This window comes from Ruditapes philippinarum, unplaced genomic scaffold (genome assembly GCF_026571515.1).
Source record: "Ruditapes philippinarum isolate M1 unplaced genomic scaffold, ASM2657151v2 ctg3396_1_1_1_1, whole genome shotgun sequence".
Classification (NCBI taxonomy): domain Eukaryota; kingdom Metazoa; phylum Mollusca; class Bivalvia; order Venerida; family Veneridae; genus Ruditapes; species Ruditapes philippinarum.
In genome coordinates this window covers 119,056-138,793 of record NW_026865651.1, presented here as the reverse complement: position 1 = coordinate 138,793, position 19,738 = coordinate 119,056, and the positions used below count along the sequence as shown (strand labels likewise).

Below are 19,738 nucleotides of genomic sequence, written 5' to 3'. Positions count from 1 at the left end.
GTTTGTTTTTAATATGCAGTGTACTTTTGTGCTCTATTTATAAAGAGTTTGATGAACTCGGATTTTAGTTTGGTCCTAAGAAAATTATACATTTTTTTTTTATTTTACTGATTGCGAAAGAAATCGGCTCCATATGCACATTATGTCATGCAGGAATCTGCATCAAGTCTTTATAAACCCTTATATCCAGATTAATGTTTTACAAATCGATTGTCACAAGAGAGTTGTTTGAATTTGAGTTCGAATTCTGCATTAGCATTTCGATTATTTTTCAAGCTATCCAACCTGGTAATTTGTTCTACTCATGCCTGAAATTATACAAGAAGGGACGCCTCATCGGTTTCTCAGTGAATCTTGAAAGTCGTCATATCAGCTGTACATTGTTGATGTTACATTTTATGTGACTAAAATTTATTATGTAGCTGATCATATCTATTGGGTGAAATAATTACTGATAATGTGTTGCTACTTTTCATATGTCGGTATACTTTCAGCTTTCTTTCCATGCTTTAATTAAAGCAATAACTTAAATTGAGTTTTCCTCCAAACTCTTTCAGGTATTCTTTTGCTGATTTGTTTTGTGGTTTATTTGACGGGCATCAAAGAAAATTCTACGGAGCTTCACGCTGCTTTTTACCTGGACATCGTCGCCTGGCTCCTGGCATGGTTATCTGCCATTTTTCTTTTCCTATCCTCCAGAACATTTTTGGCTCTAATGACCACATTTATTATGTAGCTGATCATATCTATTGCGTGAAATAATTACTGATAATGTGTTGCTACTTTTCATATGTCGGTATACTTTCAGCTTTCTTTCCATGCTTTAATTAAAGCAATAACTTAAATTGAGTTTTCCTCCAAACTCTTTCAGGTATTCTTTTGCTGATTTGTTTTGTGGTTTATTTGACGGGCATCAAAGAAAATTCTACGGAGCTTCACGCTGCTTTTTACCTGGACATCGTCGCCTGGCTCCTGGCATGGTTATCTGCCATTTTTCTTTTCCTATCCTCCAGAACATTTTTGGCTCTAATGACCGAAGACAGGGACCAACCGTCAGAATTAATTTAGTACATTTACTGGTTGGAACAGTGACATATACATATCCAATCTTTACGCTGTTGTCAAACATCCGCTTAAATAGGGAATTCAGATGCTCGTGGATGATAAAAAGAGTTAAGCAAACCATTATATTTTTTGAAAACAGTGAAACATTAAAATTGAAACAACAACGTCTGGACTATCAAAACTTTATTGAGCAGCTGTTAACAGTCTTAAGAAATTCAAGTCATGTAAGACAACTGAATTTTATTTCCCCATTATCATATGCAGAATTATAACGGAAGTAATTTTTTGTCCATACTATTCATTACAATACTATGTATCATATCTGTAATGGATTTTTATGAATTATATTCTGTATCATGTATTATATCCTTTTTATACGTTTTTTAATGTAATTTATATGTTAAATTTGAGGATTTCGATTTTATATTTGAGAAGTGAACGGTACATCGCAAGCAGATACTTTATTTGAATCGCACATTTTTTTGCATATCAGACAGTTTTATCTTTTATATAAACAATGTATTTACCTTTCATTTTTCTCGATATTTTTCATTTTGACACTTAATTCAAATATCTTTTTATTTTTGATATCTATTATCACAGATCTATTAAAATCTCTGCTATTATTATGTTCAATCTATTCAAACATCACTTCTTTCATTTTTTTCCATATTGGCGCTATGTTCAAATATCTTTTCTTCTGATATCTTTTATACAATCATTCAATACAAATATCATTTATTTTGATATTTTCATATCGGCGCTATTTTTAAACATATTTTCTTTCTATATGTTTCATATTGGCGCTATTTTCAAATATCATTTCTTTCGATATCTTTTATATTAACAATCTATTCAAATATCATTTCTCCATATATTTTTCATATTACCACTGGATTTTCTATGCATTTCATGATAACACACAATTGATTTTATTCAAATAGCACATTCCCCATTAAGGCGAAAACGGCAACGTCACATTTAGCGTACATCACTTTAAAATATGGATCACAATAACACTGTAGATATTAGAATACTTAATTTTTTATGTAACAATGTATATAAGTTTAATAACTATTAAATGTAATAAAAATAATTCGGTTATTCATCAAATGAATTAAAAGAGACATGTATGCAAGTCAATTCTCTTAGTTATACATTTCTTAAAAGTACATATTTTCATTCAAAATATTACATACTATTTTAGCATACTAATAAAGAAACTGTGAAAAGTCTTTGTTTATAAAATGCCGTGCATATTTGTGTTAAATATTTGTAAAGGGTTTGATGAATATTGACATTAGTTTGGTCCGAAGATAAATGTACGAGCGTACATTATTTTGTGATTTTACAGATTGCGAAAGAACTCGGCTGCATACGAACGTTATGTCATACTGAAATCTGTATAAAGCTAAATAAATACATATCTTCAATTTCATTATATTTTGAAATATGTGGGTTAAAAAATATAGTATAATCAGTATAGTATAGTCATGATTTGAGTCGGACGAATTAATCAATATATATTAAAAACACACACAAAGAAAACGTGATGTGAGCAAGACAAAATATTTCTTCGTACAAGTCGTGATTTTGGCCGGATAGATGAAACAACAGATTTATATCTTTATCTTTGACTTTTTTATTGAAATTTAGCTTTTAATTTAAGGCTAAATGGACCTTTTTATGGCGTGTCTGTTCCAGTGCATGGACCATGGTGTACAGCGTGCAAGGTATGGCCATGGTGTGAACAGATTCCGTGCGCAAATTCGCAGCTGAAAATAAGCAATGCACCTACATAATGTGATACAAGAAGTCAAATTTGAAGAGGTAAGGTGCACCTTATTTACTTTGCATATAAGATAACCAACAATTTGAAAGCTGAAAATAATTTTATGAATACAGTTTTCTGGTTAAAGTTGCTTTCAGTGTCTGATCATTTTAAATGTGTTAAAAAGCACTGTTTATCCCGTATGTGTGTATATAATTATTATAATCATCACTCAATCAACTGTCATAAATGATATGTATACAAGTGAATGAAACTGCAAAAAAGACGACTACGCCATGCGAAATACAACCGACCAAAATTGGATAAACCTTTGAACCAAATACTGTGTTCTTAGAAATTATTTCGCTTTTTTTATGTTAGTGCATTTCAATAAATTCAAATCATATAATACATGTAATTAACAGTTTGCATACTTTTAATTAAGCTAATTTTACTAAAAAGTGAAGGTGTCATTGTTTGTAAGAAGTACAATAGCAAAAAAATCTAACATGGATAAGCATTTTCTGTTTCTTTTTTAACGGTTAAAATTTATTTAATTCAAACAAAGAATTTGTTTTCTGATAGTAAAGTAAATCACACGATTATTTAACTCGACTTTATAATTGTAAATGCAATAACATTATTTGCGGAGAAATAAGTCATCTGAATGTATTTTTTTTCTTTCATCACAGAAGTTTTATTAGAATTGCATCTTATGTAACTATAAAGTTTGTTTAAAGATACATTAACCCCCAGCGACCTAATAGTCCGCAAATTGTGTGGTCACTTTGTTTGCACAAAGTTTGTCTCCACGAAAACGCCATCCTTTAAAAACGAGAAAAATTAATATTGTTATCGCGAAAGTTTCTAGGAAAAAACTATGGTAGTTCACGTCCGCAGAATTTCAAAGGTTTACTGAATTTGGAGGATAATGAAATATTATCAATATTCCTATATCAGAAGTGATTCTTTTTAACTGAAAACAATTCTTATTTTTGACTCGTGATAAAGAATTTATTATATTCGTGTCACTTTTATAAGTTAGTATTGATCTCTTTGAATAAATTCAGTATTGAACCTACACTCAATCACTATCCTCTATTGAAAATGAAAGAAATAGATCTCAGGGAACTGGATATATACTTTTAGCATACATGTTATGTTTGAATACCTATTTTGGTAGGTGCGACCGTCAGCACCACACATTGGTGCAGGAGGATAACCACTACAGTCTGTAGCTAAAACATTCCGGCAATGTTCTGATCCATATTCCGACTTTTCTGACAAGACTATTCCTGAAATAAAAAGGAATCTTACTCTTACACTGTAATATATAAAATTTTGTTTATACTAATGACTAACATTAGCACAATTGTTGTATTTATTTCAAACTAACATATGCAAACATCTGTCACATATGCAAATATCTGTTGATTTACAATGACTTTAAGAAATCTATTAAAGTGTTAAAAGCGAGATAGATTCTGGTACAATTTAATGCATGTCAAGTATATGTATATCTGGAAGAATGATAATGACATTCTGCATCAATACCCATTCACAATATGACATAATTTATGACATTTTTGTACAAACATGAAACTTAAGACATATATTCAACACGTCATTCATTTTATCTATTAAACAACTGTTTATGAATGTGAATTTTATTTCAAAATGATGGGCTGCTAAAAACACTATCCAAAATTAAAAAATACTAAATACCTAACAGGATCAAGAAAGCAATTCAAACATAGATTTTTGATGCCTACACAAATGTTTTAGTAAAATATCATCAAGCAAGAAAGTTCTTTAAATTTATAATCAGTCATAAAATAGAATAGAATTTTTCAAAACTTACCCACGCACACAAATAAGCACACAATTTTAAACATTGTACGGCTGAAATGCGTATGCTTTATCTTGAAGAAAATAAATTTTGACCCAATCTGTTTAACGTTATGAAAAATGACACTATGAGATAGTGTCATGTGGGCAAGGCGAAGAAAAACCACGACTACTTGAAATCTTAATATACATTGTTTACAATGTGGTTATATTGAAATTGTACACAGAAAATTGACTTAAACATAATTTCCAATATCCATACAGAAGTGAATTAATTTAATTGATCTTGCTTTTTTACAGGGTACCGAAATGAAATACAGGAAATAAAATATGAGTATGATCGTATATTTTGATACGTTATCCTGATGCGATACATGTCGTAAAATGTGTGCTTGCTCATTGATTCTTCATGCTTAATCCTAATACAGTACAAATGTAGTCTGCTCAAAGATCTTTTATGCATTATTTCAATGCAATGCGGGTTCTGGCCCTTTATATTTATTCCAAAGAATAGAAAGCATTTCCATCACTGTGCATGTATATCATTTGTTATATTTTTGACGGGTTATAGGTCCTTTTAAAAATTATTTTTGTCTTTTTACAAGAGAGACAGAGAGAGGAGGATGGAGAGAGAGAGACCTATGTGTTTTTTTTCATAGATCGACACCAGCCGTGCACATTCTAAAATATAATACCGTTGCCATTATCCAATGAAAAGCGACGATACCAGCGTACAGTATTATAAAAGCTATTTTACTTCACATTGTTCATTTCCTTGCATTGTGCAATTAAAAGAAAGGATAAAAAATCATTTTCTGGCTTTATTTTTTTTATTTTCAATTTTGTATAAATAAATAAACATTTTACAAATTTAGAAATATATCTCAGATTGTTTTTGATTGTAAGTATAAATAATACTGGTTTCACCAGAAAAAAAAACCTTTAAAACGAATATGTAAAGTTCAACTGATTTAACATTATACTAAGAAATATTGTTAAAGGTAATCTACAACATTATATTTTTAAAGTATTTATAAATATGTTTTCCTTTATCAAAAAAGAAACGTTTCTACGTAGAATGTGGTAATAAAATGAATTGAACCCACATCAGTAACTTGTGTAGCATGATGTAAATATATTCAATTTTCTGTTATAGGCAACAACCTTCTTTTCATTTCAGTATGTCATTCTACACTAAGTTAATATTTAACGTAATTTAAAAATTAAATTAAATCGAAGTTTGGTATAGTTTTCTGGTATTTAATTTCAAAGTTAAAATATTTACCTAAAAGTAAGATATAGTTAATTCAGTTTTGTTTCATAACATTTTGTATATTCACATTATACAGACTGACAGTTTCGTAAGATTCCAAAGTTAATTTGTAGAATATTTTGTTCGTAGACAGCTTCTGATGGTTGAATTTTAGAGCATTTTCACAATAAATGTACATTAGATTCTTATGTTGTGTTGCAATACTCGCATAACCTTGACTTCACCATATTATATTTACAGCATTTGTCATTGTTGAGCAGATTGTTTTATGATCAAAAACGTTCGTTTATTTAATCAAGGTTTGATATTTCCATTATTCAGATTGCTAGATTTTATCATTTAGATGCATCAATCCGTGCAAAATACTTGTTTCTAGGAGAATGCGAAGGAGGCATAGTGTGGTAGCGTATAAGGATTAAAATAAAGAAAATCTATAAATAGCAATGCTATTGCAGACTGGATTTTAAGGAAAAGAAAGTTGTGGAATCTTATCAAATAAAGAAGGATATTATTGCATGGTATATTGGATTGTAAAAACATAACAAATTATGACCGACTGCTGTTTTGTAATTGGAATATCGATAACTTTCGTAGCTACATTATGTAGCATTTTAGCGCTGTCTCTTGACTACTGGGAGGTGGGAGCTATTGAATCGGAAGGTGTAGGTCCGATTCTTCTGAACTATGTTCATATTCAAGCCGGCTTGTGGTACGAACATCGTACATTTCATGATTTCGCCAAAACGGATGTTCCATCTGGATTAGGAAACACGACAAAAGTATGGAGAGAAATAGATTTCAGTAAGTAAGACTTTGTTATACATTCTACAACAATAACTCTTAAACTGATTATATGAAATACATTAAATTTTGTATACATGTACATCTACAGGAAAATAAGACTTTCTAAATCGTTCTTTATGAAGTTGGTTGATCAAGCTTAATTTAAGTTTTCCTGGATAATTATTTTTTTCCGCTTGAGACCGACTATTTAATTTGTCACGGAGAAATACGCCTTGCCCGAGGATCGAACCAATCCGATAATCAGATGCTCCCCCACCCCCTATATTAATTATTCAGGTACATTATATTGATTTTAATTGATATGAAATAGTCAAGAAAATACATTTCAGTGAAACTATGCATTTTGATCACTTCACCTTACCTGCAGTCATATCCACATGTTATATTTGACTGAGGAATCCCCTTAAAAAGCGCAGAACTTATATATTGTCTATCAATTTTGATTGAAAACTATGCTTATATATCTTTTTAATCCGAAATTTGCACTTACATTTATTGTTGACAATACAATTTATTTAAAAGAACGTCCAATTTAACAAATATTTATAAATTTGTTTCTACTTTTAGGTACAGAAACAGGGATGATGCTATTTGCCACGCGCCTTCTGCTATTTATAGCATTATTTTCATTGGTTGCTGCTTGTGTATGTAGTACCCTTACATACACCAAATATCAAAATATGAAAGGCCTTTTGAATACGGCCTGGGCACTCTCCATTGAGGCAGGTTGGTTGAATTTTTATATTGACGTTATGAAACATTTAAAATGAAAAATCTATGGTTTCCTAACACTTCAAAAATTGAATATGCCGCAGACTCGATTTGATTTTGAGCTTTTATGCAAAATATCGTTCACATAACGCTTACCCCCTTTCCCCAGCACTGGCTTAAACATAATATATTTTTTAAATATTAATATTGGGGAAATATCAAATTTAGACCGGCATTAGAAGTACAAGGATAATTTATGTACGCATTTATTAACGTTGTACATTCAAGCAAAAATATATGATCTGTATCTTAATCATGATAAATAGTCTGACCACGCACTAAGTATCTTAAATATACCGTCAAAAATGATCGAAATGTACAACAATACCAATGCGTTTTGGTGGGAAATTCAAGCTCTGTAATTATATTGTCATAATTATAAAAGGCAATATATTAAACTACTTTTTAAAACCTTCTGGAACCGAAGGCGATTAGCCTTTGTCAGCTTTGTGCAGTTTGACCAAGCTCTATACTTTTGGTAGCTCAGTATTTGTAATTTGTTTTTGAAATCTCCTATTTTTAAATGGTCTGTTCCAAATACAAAGCTGGGCATGTTCAGGGCTACAAAGTCAACAAATTCAGGTTGACCAAACACAAACCCACACACAAACGAGCAAAATTTATCTCATCGTTAACTACATGTACAAGATGTCAATGCAAACGTTTTAAATCAAATACACTGTATTCTAGACTTTCATTTACACACGATGTTCTTCAAAAATGTCATTGCTTCTTTTAGTAATATCCCTATGGTCAAATGATATTTATTACTTGGATGTCATAAATTTAACATAATTGAAGTAAATAATTACGTTCAAATTAAACAGCATATTTACTTTGCTAGTCTATATAGATTTGCTACAAATTTATACAGTCAGTTGGTTTAATCGTGATGTACCTACTTTGAAATTCATCATACCACTACGTCCTATAGGAAAAATCGATAAAGTTGATATCTCTCAACACTGTCAAATTATCCGTTCACTATAACGGAACAATTACATTTGGCTTTCTTTGTGGAAATGAAGTATCTTTTATACGGGGAACTGTTGTCTTTTTAAAGATGTTGCTTTTCTTACTGCGACTGTCGTAAAGTCATGAATATTTGATGGTATGGGTTTATAAAACGATTTACTACATCGTTATATATTTGTTACCTACGTTCTGTCTCAGACGTAAATTTCCGTACGAGAGTGAAAATAGCACTCAAGAAGAAGAACAAAAAATATATCATTGACATGAGCATGGTTTTGACATATTGCGCAAGAGAGCTATAAATTTTCTTGACCTATTTACTGGATGGTATTTTTACAGTAGTAAGTGAAAACCACGTGAAGAACGGTATATATTGAAACGATTACAGTCTAAGTTCAGAACTGTATTATTACATTATAAGAGCACGAAAATAAAAAAAATAAAAATGTAGGACAACAGCAAGGGGTCAATATTTTATACGAGTCTAAATGCGCAAACTATCTATATAGAATTTGAGGAATAAAACGTTTTCATGTAAGTGAAGCCCCAACATTTATACAAACTTTTTAGAATAAATTCGATTAAGTTTTATAGACCACCGCTCCCCCCCTCCAATAAAAACGAAAAAAAAACAAAAAAACACTTTAATAATGGTTCAATAATTGAAAAAGAAATAAGTAACAGATATATCAGAAAAGTCACACAGATTATATCGATCTAAAACAGCTACAATTACTGTTTATACAATTCACAAAACCCTGAAGGACACTTATCACGCAAATGTTGAATGAAAATCACAAAACACAGAAACTAGCATCATCATAACCGTTATTGGCATTTCCAGGCCTATTTTTCTGTGTATTTTTTAGAGAAAGCGGTGCCCCGATCTCCGAAATTTCAGTATAACAAATTATAAGTACTTAAGATGGAACTGTCTTAGATCAATAAAGAGAATGAATGATTGCACTCTAAAGCGGTCTTGAGATATTAATATGTCAGTTTCTTAGTGTGTTATTAATGCAAAAATCGACGTTTTAGTATTGATGTGATGTAGTTATGCCTCCATAATTTGTATGATTGTACTATGGATATTATCAAGAAATATGACGAATAAATGAATGAAATAATCAAGCTAAGATTTATAGAGACAATCACAAAAAGAGAGAAAACAAAAGTCAACATTACAATAAAAATAAGTCAATCAAAGAATCCATCTTTATACTGAACCCCTAGAAAAAAAATTAGAAAACAAATTTAAGTATTTTTACAAAATGTGGAATAGTAAGATAGATTTTAGCTATTCCTCCCCAAAATCATAAACCCAACCGAAGCCACTCCTCCCTTCCCCCTAAAAAAACACAAAAAAATGATTAATAGAGACAGAGAGACAAATATGTCAGAAAAAAATCAACAGAAATAAGACGGTGTTCCAAACAAACAAACAAACCAATGGGTGATTAAAAGTAATGGTTTAACATAAAATTAAACTCTCTGGTATCATTTCTATCACATATTTCTGATATATTGAACATTGGTTTATCTTAGTTTAATGATATTGTTAGTTAATTATTACATGCATGATTAATGTTTTACAAATCGATTGTCACAAGAGTGTTGTTTGTGAAATGAATTATGAATTCCTAGTTTATATGTTCAATAGTTATTGACAATAACTGAAGAACTTTTATTGAAACGATGATGGTGATGAAAGACAAGATGATAATGATAAACTACATGGAATAATAAAAATAATAATAATAATTATAATAATAATAATAAAAATAATAATAATAATAATTATCATAATCATCATCATCATCATCATTATCACTTGCTCCTGACATATGTGTGTTCGAATTCTGCATTAGGATTTCGATTATTTGTCAAGCTTCCCAACCTGGTCATTGGTTGTACTAATGCCTGAAATTCTACACGAATGGTCGCTTCATCGGTTTCTCAGTGAATCTTCAAAGTCGTCATATTAGCATTACATTATTGATGTTACATTTTATGAGACTAAAATTTATTATGTAGCCGATCGTGTACTATTGGAAGATATAATTTACTGATAATGTGTTGCTACTTTTCATGTGTCGGCATACTTTCAGCTTTTTTTACCATGCTTTTAAGCAGTAACTTCAACTTTTTTTCCTCCAATTTCTTTCAGGTATTCTTTTGCTGATTTGTTTTGTGGTCTATTTGACGGGCATCAAAGAAAATTCTACGGAGCTTCACGCTGCTTTTTACCTGGACATCGTCGCCTGGCTCCTGGCTTGGTTGTCTGCAATTTTCCTTTTCCTATCGTCCAGAACATTTTTGGCTCTAATGACCGAAGACAGGGATCAACCGTCAGAACTGATTTAGTACATTTACTTACTGGTTGGAACAGTGACATATACATATCCAATCTTTACCCTGTTGTCAAACGTCTGCTTAAATGGGGAAGTCAGATGCTCGTGGATGATAAAAAGAATTTAGCAAACCATTGAATGATCTGAAAACAGCGAAACATTAGATTGGAATAACAACGTCCGGACTATTAATACTTTATTGAGCAGCTGTTATATATAACAGTGTAATGAAATAGAATTAATGTAAGACAACTGAATTTCATTTTCCTACTATCATATGCATATAACGGAAGTAGTTTTTAGCCATACTTTTCATGACATTACTGCATGTGTATCATATGTGTAATGGATTTTTTAAAATTATCATGTTCATGCTTTTCATGTATTATATCTTTTTTATACCTTTTTTAAATGTAATCTATATGTTATATTTGAGAATTTTGTTATATTAAGTTAACGGTACATCGCAAGTTGAATCACACATACTCGGAAAATCGTTATAGCTCATATAAACACTCGATATTGACGCTATATTCAAATGAGCCGCGTCACGACCAAACCAACATAATGGGTTTGCGACCAGCATTGATCCAGACCAGCCTGCCCATCCGCTCAGTCTGATCAGGATCCATGCTGTTCGCTTACAAACCCTATAACAAGTAGAGAAACTGATACCGAACAGCATGGATCCTGGTCAGACTGTGCGGATGCGCAGGCTGGTCTGAATTCATGCTGGTCGCAAACAAACTATGTTGATTTTGCCGTGACGCGGCTCATTTTAATATATTTTTTCTTTTGAAATCTTTGATATTTACACTCAATTAAAATATTATTTCGCTCGACAATTTTCAAATTGGGGCTATTTTCAAATATCTTTTCTGTCTATATCTTTTTTATAAACGATCGTTTTAAATATCATTTCTATCGATATTATTTATATTGCTTTTTTATTCAAATATCGCCAGAGGCTCGCAAAATATGATTTTATTAAACTCGTTAAAACTACACTCATTCAATTTTCTTTCATACTGTCGATATGATATGTTCATTTTTTTTTCTTTTGATACCTTTATACAATCATTGAATTTAGATATAATTTCTCTCCATATTATTCATATTGGCGCAACTTTCAAATATCTTCTCATTCGATATATTAACAATCAATTTAAATATCATTTCTTTATTTTTTTTATACTGGCGATGTATTTAAAAATATTTTCTTTTGATATCTTTTATACAATCATTCAATTCAAATACCATTCGGGCGGAAACGTCAACATGACATTTAATATAGCGTTACATATATTAATTATTTGGAACAAAATAATCCTGTAAGTTTAAGAACACTCTTACAAATTACAGAGTTATATATGAATATCAAAAATTATTAAATGTATAAAGTTAATATGGGCATTCATTTTATGAATTATAAGATGCATGTATGCAAGACAAATCTCATAGATATACATTCTTAAAGATCCTGCTAGTCATTTGTTTATGGTTCATATCATACATATGACACTTAAATGAAGATTTTTCAATATTGTAAGTTCCAAAAAGCGTTATTTGTAAAGATGTCACCGAATTGACATTTCACGTAACCACTAAAAATGCGACGCGCTGAAAATAAGAACGGAAACAAATCAAGCGAAATTTAGCTTAATATCAGGTACGTTGTCTTGTTAGAATCGAAATAATTAAAATCCTAATCGGTGATTTTATCGCTTGATAAAAATATTATTTTTCGTTCCGATGTGCATCATTATATCACTCGGGCTACGCCCTCGTGATATAATTCCTCGCATGCGAACTACAATCAATGGTTTTATTGAGCGATAATTTATTAAGTATTTACCGCATATGGGGTTTATGTTCTTAATTTATTTTACCAGAGATTTTCCAGTGTTTTTCGGTATTTGTCATTCCCGTATATAGAGCTTTTCTAGTCCCATTAAAAATAACTGACTGTGTGCCCATTTGTGTAAAATTATGTATTTTTATTCAAAATATTACATATTGATAAAATCGACATTTCTCAATTCTAATGTTTTCCTTTGGAAGGCCGAACACTAACTTCATACAATTGGTCTGTAACGGCTTTTCCTTATGTTCTATAGTCACATTATGAATTGTGAAATTTATGAAATTTTCATAATTATTTTTTTCTCTATGATATTAAAGAAAATGTAGAAATATGATTTGTTTAATCATTTTTTCATATGAGTTATGAGTGAAAAGGCATAGCTGATCAAATATTTATATATTTACATTTAATGATAAAGAACGCGTTTGCCATAAATACCTACACAAGCAATAACACCTATGGTATTCTACTGCTTACATGCAAATATAATACTTTACATCCGAGGGGCCAATATCACCTAAAAACATAGGGCACACTGTTTTAAGTTGTAATAATATAACTATTGTTCTGACCTTTGAGACATTAAAATCCAAAACAAAAGAATCCATTAATCAACAACACCTTAGCATTTTTTGAAATTCAGGATGAAATGATACTGGTACGGAAACATTTTCAATGTTACTGTGTATTTGATTTTAGATCTGCTGCCGATATAAGAAATTGAAACGCATGGACTGGCTAGTATACTCTGAATACAATAATATTAAAGTTATATCACGGAACCTTTTTTTTTGGCATTCAATATATAGTTTTGTCATTAGACCAAAATGACTTTCCTTCAACGCACTCTAAAACTACCTCAAACCCGGGTTTTCTTTAAATCAGGATACCCAATTAATTTAACGTAAACCTAATTTTACCAACTGATTTATTGCCATTATTTGTGCAACAACAGACTCACACTCATTCGAGAAAGGACATGCTAAAGAGGCGTTAAGATGGGGCTATAGTTGTGTTTGTTTGTTTGTTTTTAATATGCCGTTTACTTTTTTGCTCTATTTATAAAGAGTTTGATTAACACGGATTTTAGTTTTTTCCTAAGAAAATTGTACATTATTTTTCGATTTTACTGATTGCGAAAGGACTCGGCTCGACTATAAGTCATGGTCTGGGTCGGATAAATAAAAAGAAACAACAGATTTATCTTTGACTTTTTTTCATTTTTATTCAGCTGTTAATTCAATGTTAAATAGACCTTTCTATAGTGTTTCTGTTCCAGTGCATGGACCCTGGTGTAAAGCATGCAGGCTATGGCCATGGTGTGAGCAGATTCCGTGCGCAAATTCGCAACTGAAAATATTTGCAGTGTATCATTAAATGCAAAAATAAATAACTCTTAGTTGTAAGAGTATAGATGGTTTTTATTACCACTGAGAATTGAAAATCAATTCATAAATAAAGGTTCTTTCAGCATCATTAGCCTCTGATAATTTCAAATGGTTTTTATTCATCACGCAATCATAACCCTCCATCAAATTACATATATTGACAATTTTATGCAAGTCATTGGAAGTGCAAGCAGACAACAACGATAACAGATACAGATACAACCGGCCAAAATTCCTTCAGAATCGTATAAGAGGATAGTGCAAAATTAAAAGCATTCCTATTCCAGATGAAAGCATAAAATCATCAGCATGCAAGGTGTAGCGAACATTTTACATTATGACAGTGGTTTTAACTGTTACCCTATAGGACGCAATAGATCGAAGACGCCAAATAACAATTCATAACTTAAATTGGAAGTATTATTATAACATTATGTATATGAATGCGTATCACAATAAATCGTATATCCGCAGCTCTTTTCGATTCGTTAAAAGGTATTGTACAGCCGTGCATATATTTGACGTGACGTCATTTGCGTCATACAGATATAGCTTAATGAGAACTTACTCTTAGCGTTACACTATCAGACCGTCAATTAATTGATTATTTTTAACTTTAAAGAGTTCTTATTTCATGTATTTTGGACATGTGATAAAAAGTCATAATTATATTGAAATCGATGAGAAATCAAAATTGAACCTAAAATCTTAAATATTATCTGTTGAAAAATGAAAGAAATTATAGATGTCAAGAGCTGGACATATAAGATAAGCATAAATATAAATTTTTTATACCTATTTTGGTATGTCACATGATTGTGGCCGTCAAAGGCACACACAGGTTCAGGAGAATAGCCGCTACAGTCTGTAGCTAAAACATTTTTGCAATGTTCTGTTCCATATTCTGGCCTTTCAGACAACACTATTCCTGAAACAAACAAAAAAAATCTATTTATCTTACTTTTAGATACACTTTAATATACGAAAGTTTGGTTAACATTAACGTATTTATTTACAAACTAACATATGCATCCATTTGTTGATTTACAGTAACTTTTAGAAAATCCAGTAAAGTGTTAAAAGTGATACCGATTTATATCAATTCTGATACAATTTAAGACAAGTATTTTGGAAATGAAAACAATGTCATTCTGTATCAATACCCATTAATATGTGTTAATTTTGTTAAAAATTTATCTTTTGCAGGTTTAATTAAGTTAACATTTTTGTACAAATATGGAACTTAGGACATTATATATCCTAAACGTCATTCATGTTAACCAAATTTTACTATCATGCAACTGCAAGACAGAGATTTTCATGTAAGAGTTTGATATTTGACAGTCAACATACAGTGTTTTGTAGGTGTTAAGGTAGTGAGTTAAAATGTTTTACACACACAATAAAAATTGTTGTTGCAAAAAGAACTTTTCCATAATTTGAAAAAATGTCCTTTATTACGGGAACCAAACATATATTAGATAAAGTAATAACAAAATCAAGCAATCATTGAAAAGAATTTTCAAAATAAAACTGATTATTTAACCATTAAATCAATAAATTTGTTCAATACTCACCCACGCACACCAATAAGCACACAATTTTAAACATTTTTTCAACTGAAATACAGTTTTGAACGAATCTTGTTAAATCTGTATGAAAATAAACCGTTGACACTGTCTGATTTACGTAATAAAAATCGACACGATGAGAAAGTGCCATGTGGACTAGGTAAAAAAAATCACGACTTGTAGATATCTTATTTCACCTTGTTAAAAATGTGGTAATATTAAGTATATGTACATGAATAAAATTGTCTTAAACTAAATGATTCGTGTAATTACAGAATAACTTAAAATATCCACACAATAGTGAATTACTTAATCTAGCTTTTTGAGAGGATACCAAATATTATACAGGTCCTGAAATATTAGTGTGCTCTCTAATTTTATATGCTTATAGTTTATCGAAAGATCATGCATTTATAGATCCTGTTACCCCATTTTTTATAGTTTTATATCATAAATACAATGCTCAAATGATGAGTTTTTAATATTGTAAGATCCAAAAAGCATTATTTGTAAAGATATTATCGAATTTATATTTCATGTTAATAGAGGGAGGTAATTAGAAATTTAGCTTCTTTAAAGTCTAAGTAAAATTTTTCAATAAGAAATGAATGCATATGTTTTAATGATTACATTCAATGTGGACACATTTTTGCAGTACATATTTTACATATTCTTCGATGTTTGAAAATTGTTTTAGAATCTGCTTAAGCATAATTATATACAGATATAAAGTTTCACTTGAGTGTGGTAACAACCTTAATTACTCATACAGGATCTTTGATTAAAATTAATTTGATTTATAAATCTGTCTAATAGAAGAGCGATGTTTATTGACGGAGCGAAATATAAAAATATTCACGAATATCTATCACATTGTATAATAATTGACTTTCATTCACAGTGTCACAATATGGTATGGCTTTTATTCGATCTAAACCCAAATAAACATTAACGACTTAAGGTAGTAGACCCCTAATGCACTGTATCCACTTTGAAGAGTATTCAAATAGGCTTAAATCACTGTAAAGTGTATTGAAACTGAGGGGGGGTGGGTTCAAGCCCCAGAATGTGCAATTTTTTTTTTCTTTCTTTTTTTTTCATTTTAACATTTTTTATTAATCTCTCAGACCCCCTATGGAAGAAAAAAGTGTTTTATTTTAATTATATAATTATTGTAGGTATTTATTTACTAAATAATGCCAAATTTAATAGCAAATATGATACCAGATATTTTCAAAGTTTAATAAAATAAAAACTACACGGTAAAAGTATTTTATATTTTGCAAGACCAACCAATATACATTAAAGAAAATTTAGGCAAACTTTGAAAATAGCCCCTCATTTTGGAAAATTTTAGGGATATTTTAAATAAGGCTTTTTACATAGGGAAATGGTCAAATTAGTGTTAAAAGTGGGTGGGGTAGGGTTACATTTTTATACATATTAAAAGCATTTCGTTTAAAAACAATCATTTTGCTTGTTTAATTTGTTACCTATATGTCATTGTTTATTTCTTAACAATGAGCAAAAGGAAAACATTTTTCATAATGATGATATTATAGATTTTTTAGAGTTTCCTCAATCCTGAAAAAATCCCTTCTAATGGCAAAGTTTTAGTTCATAAAAATGTCCATAACTCATCAACCACACGGTAAATTTTGTTTAAATTTTGCAAACAGGTGACATTTAAGGCATATAACTGTCCCATGTTGTCAAATTTACAATTCCTTATAGTGCCCATTAGGGGTGTACTACCTTAAATAGTATAACATTTTGCCGCATTGCAATAGGAACAAGTTAATAGTAAGCAGATTGCAGGCAGTTTTTCGAAACATTAATGGCAACTTTTATTTCACGAAACTATATTTTGCATTGAAGGGTTCAATTATTTTGTTCATACTTATATAAATGAAAGCAAATAACACTTAATTTCATATAAAACATCTATGGTGGTTATCCGCCTTTTGCTTCCCAATGATGTCTTAGTCAACATGTCTGTAACATTCAACCATAAATATCAATCTCCATCTTTAACTTGCAAATATTAAAATAGATACATATAAAAACACCGATATACAGCCTTAAAGGGACTCTCCTTAGGTTCTATTTACATAACGGGAATCAAAATATTTTTCCCGATAGTTAAAAGGGTTGTGTGTCATTTTTGTGTAATTTTAGACCAATAACTTTTGTGCAAAATGTTCAAATCATTTACTGACCCCATTTTTCCAGAATAATATTTTTTAATGTGTAAAACGACCTAAAATGAAAGGCTTTTCACTGAAATCAGGCTAAGACACGCACAAAAATTGATATTCGGTTTACTTTTGAGTATGTTTCATCATCAACCTTTTCAGACATTTACATCCACATATTTAGCTATGACACACATTCACACGTTGGCATCGATAAGAGGGGACATAAGAAATCTTGAATGGACGCGATAGCTTGTACGTTGTCACGCGACAATATCAGTTATCACCTGGCAACGTAATACTCTCGTGTGCACACGTACTTGCTATCGCTTGGGCTTGCTATGTCTATTGCGGGTCATGCAAATTAAATACCAATTGCGAGACCACGTAATAGCTATCGCATGCACACGTAGTAAATAAAAGATTTCTTATGTCCTCTTTATGTCACCGTACATAAAAAATACAATAATATGTGTGAGAAGGTGTAGTCAGTCTGAATGCAATGGGATTTCATGCCATTGTCGTTGCTAAATAATAGCTTAAGAATATTTTGTGCTAAATTTTAGGCATATTCTTATATTGCAGTCTAGGAAATTCTAATTGAATGGAATGAGTCTAATTTGAATGTGAAAATGCACAAATAAACGCACGTTTGAGAAGATGCATTCTCAATTATTGATCAACATAATTTGGTCCAATTTTGAAACTGTCAGTTTTATGACACTATGTATTCATAATCTGATTACCTATTATGTTTAGCGTTCAAAATAGAGAAAATAAGAATCCGCAAAGAAAGTCCGTAAAGAAAGATATTGTCATGTGTAAATTACTGTCCACGCCCTTTAGCACCGGTTTAAGCAGAATTCAATATTTCAACATGAGAATGGTGAATTTTTGAATTTAGAAACATCCGATGTGTAAAACCTTAACATATCTTCTCTGTGTGAGATCGTAACAATAGCAATGAAGTGACATCAAATTCAACAGAGCATGTCCGGATGTTCAAAAACTGAAACAAAAACTAATCTTAGGAAACTATTAAAATATTTGGAAAAGAGTGGACAGAATAAAGAACTCAATAACAACGCATTTACATGTACATATGTATGTTTATGTACCAGTTAAGTGGCATATCAATAACACATGGGTTCTGGGCTGCTCCTAAGATTCGTGATTGAGTCCCTTTTCAGTTAAGAAATATTAAATAATACTAGTAATGAGTCGTAAGTAGCGGTAAGATTCCCAAAGAGGCGAAGTAATACCGGGTAATACTCAGAAAGATTAGAATGTCATCGTGACATTGCCATGTAAATCAAACGTATAAATTGAAATGATTTGACTTAGCCAGAGAAAGAGTGAATTGTATTCAACATAGCCAATTAAAACAAAAATGAAGTTTTTCATCGCCGTTTGCTTTGCTCTAGCAGGTACGTTTTTGTGTTTTATTTCACTCTTGAATTTTACAGCAAATTATTAAATTTTCCACTACTTTTTAAAGAGATTTTGATTTTTCCCCTTACTTTTTTTGTACCAGGTGTGGGCCAGTTTTGATTTTTCACTTTGCTATTTTGCTTGTATCTATGATTGAGTTGGATGCCATTTTTACAATCTTTGGTGTTAGAACTTAAAGGAATTCAATTGTTTCATTTGTTTCTATTTTCACAAGTGCATTCCCGTCGATCTTATAGTATTTTATTAGATCTTTAGAATAGTAATGATTTTTTTTCATCAGCATCATGGATTTTTCTACTTATTGTTGTTTTCACATTCAAGATTTCAACAATTCATTACAATGTAATTGCTGACTTCTTGGATTATAGTTGTAATAATTTGAATAACTCTTTCACAAAAAAAATGTTGTT

General features: G+C 30.6%; 3 protein-coding genes across 3 annotated transcripts; 1 reads left to right on the top strand and 2 right to left on the bottom strand.

Annotated features, from left to right (window-relative positions):
• Positions 1-2,683: 2,683 nt before the first annotated feature.
• LOC132729911 (ovomucoid-like) lies at positions 2,684-4,842 on the bottom strand. The gene is made up of 3 exons (XM_060715750.1): positions 4,698-4,842; positions 4,008-4,131; positions 2,684-2,840 (listed from the first exon to the last, which is right to left on the bottom strand). The coding sequence occupies exons 1-3, from the start codon at positions 4,825-4,827 to the stop codon at positions 2,750-2,752; spliced, it is 345 nt and encodes a 114-aa protein (XP_060571733.1). The 5' UTR covers positions 4,828-4,842; the 3' UTR covers positions 2,684-2,749.
• A 1,376-nt stretch (positions 4,843-6,218) lies between these two features.
• Positions 6,219-12,453, top strand: LOC132729907 (uncharacterized). The gene is made up of 3 exons (XM_060715745.1): positions 6,219-6,758; positions 7,329-7,487; positions 10,675-12,453. The coding sequence occupies exons 1-3, from the start codon at positions 6,506-6,508 to the stop codon at positions 10,869-10,871; spliced, it is 609 nt and encodes a 202-aa protein (XP_060571728.1). The 5' UTR covers positions 6,219-6,505; the 3' UTR covers positions 10,872-12,453.
• Positions 12,454-13,921: 1,468 nt separating this feature from the next.
• LOC132729909 (uncharacterized) lies at positions 13,922-15,847 on the bottom strand. Its single transcript, XM_060715748.1, has 3 exons — positions 15,688-15,847; positions 14,906-15,038; positions 13,922-14,072 (listed from the first exon to the last, which is right to left on the bottom strand). The coding sequence occupies exons 1-3, from the start codon at positions 15,830-15,832 to the stop codon at positions 13,982-13,984; spliced, it is 369 nt and encodes a 122-aa protein (XP_060571731.1). The 5' UTR covers positions 15,833-15,847; the 3' UTR covers positions 13,922-13,981.
• Between the last annotated feature and the right edge of the window lie 3,891 nt (positions 15,848-19,738).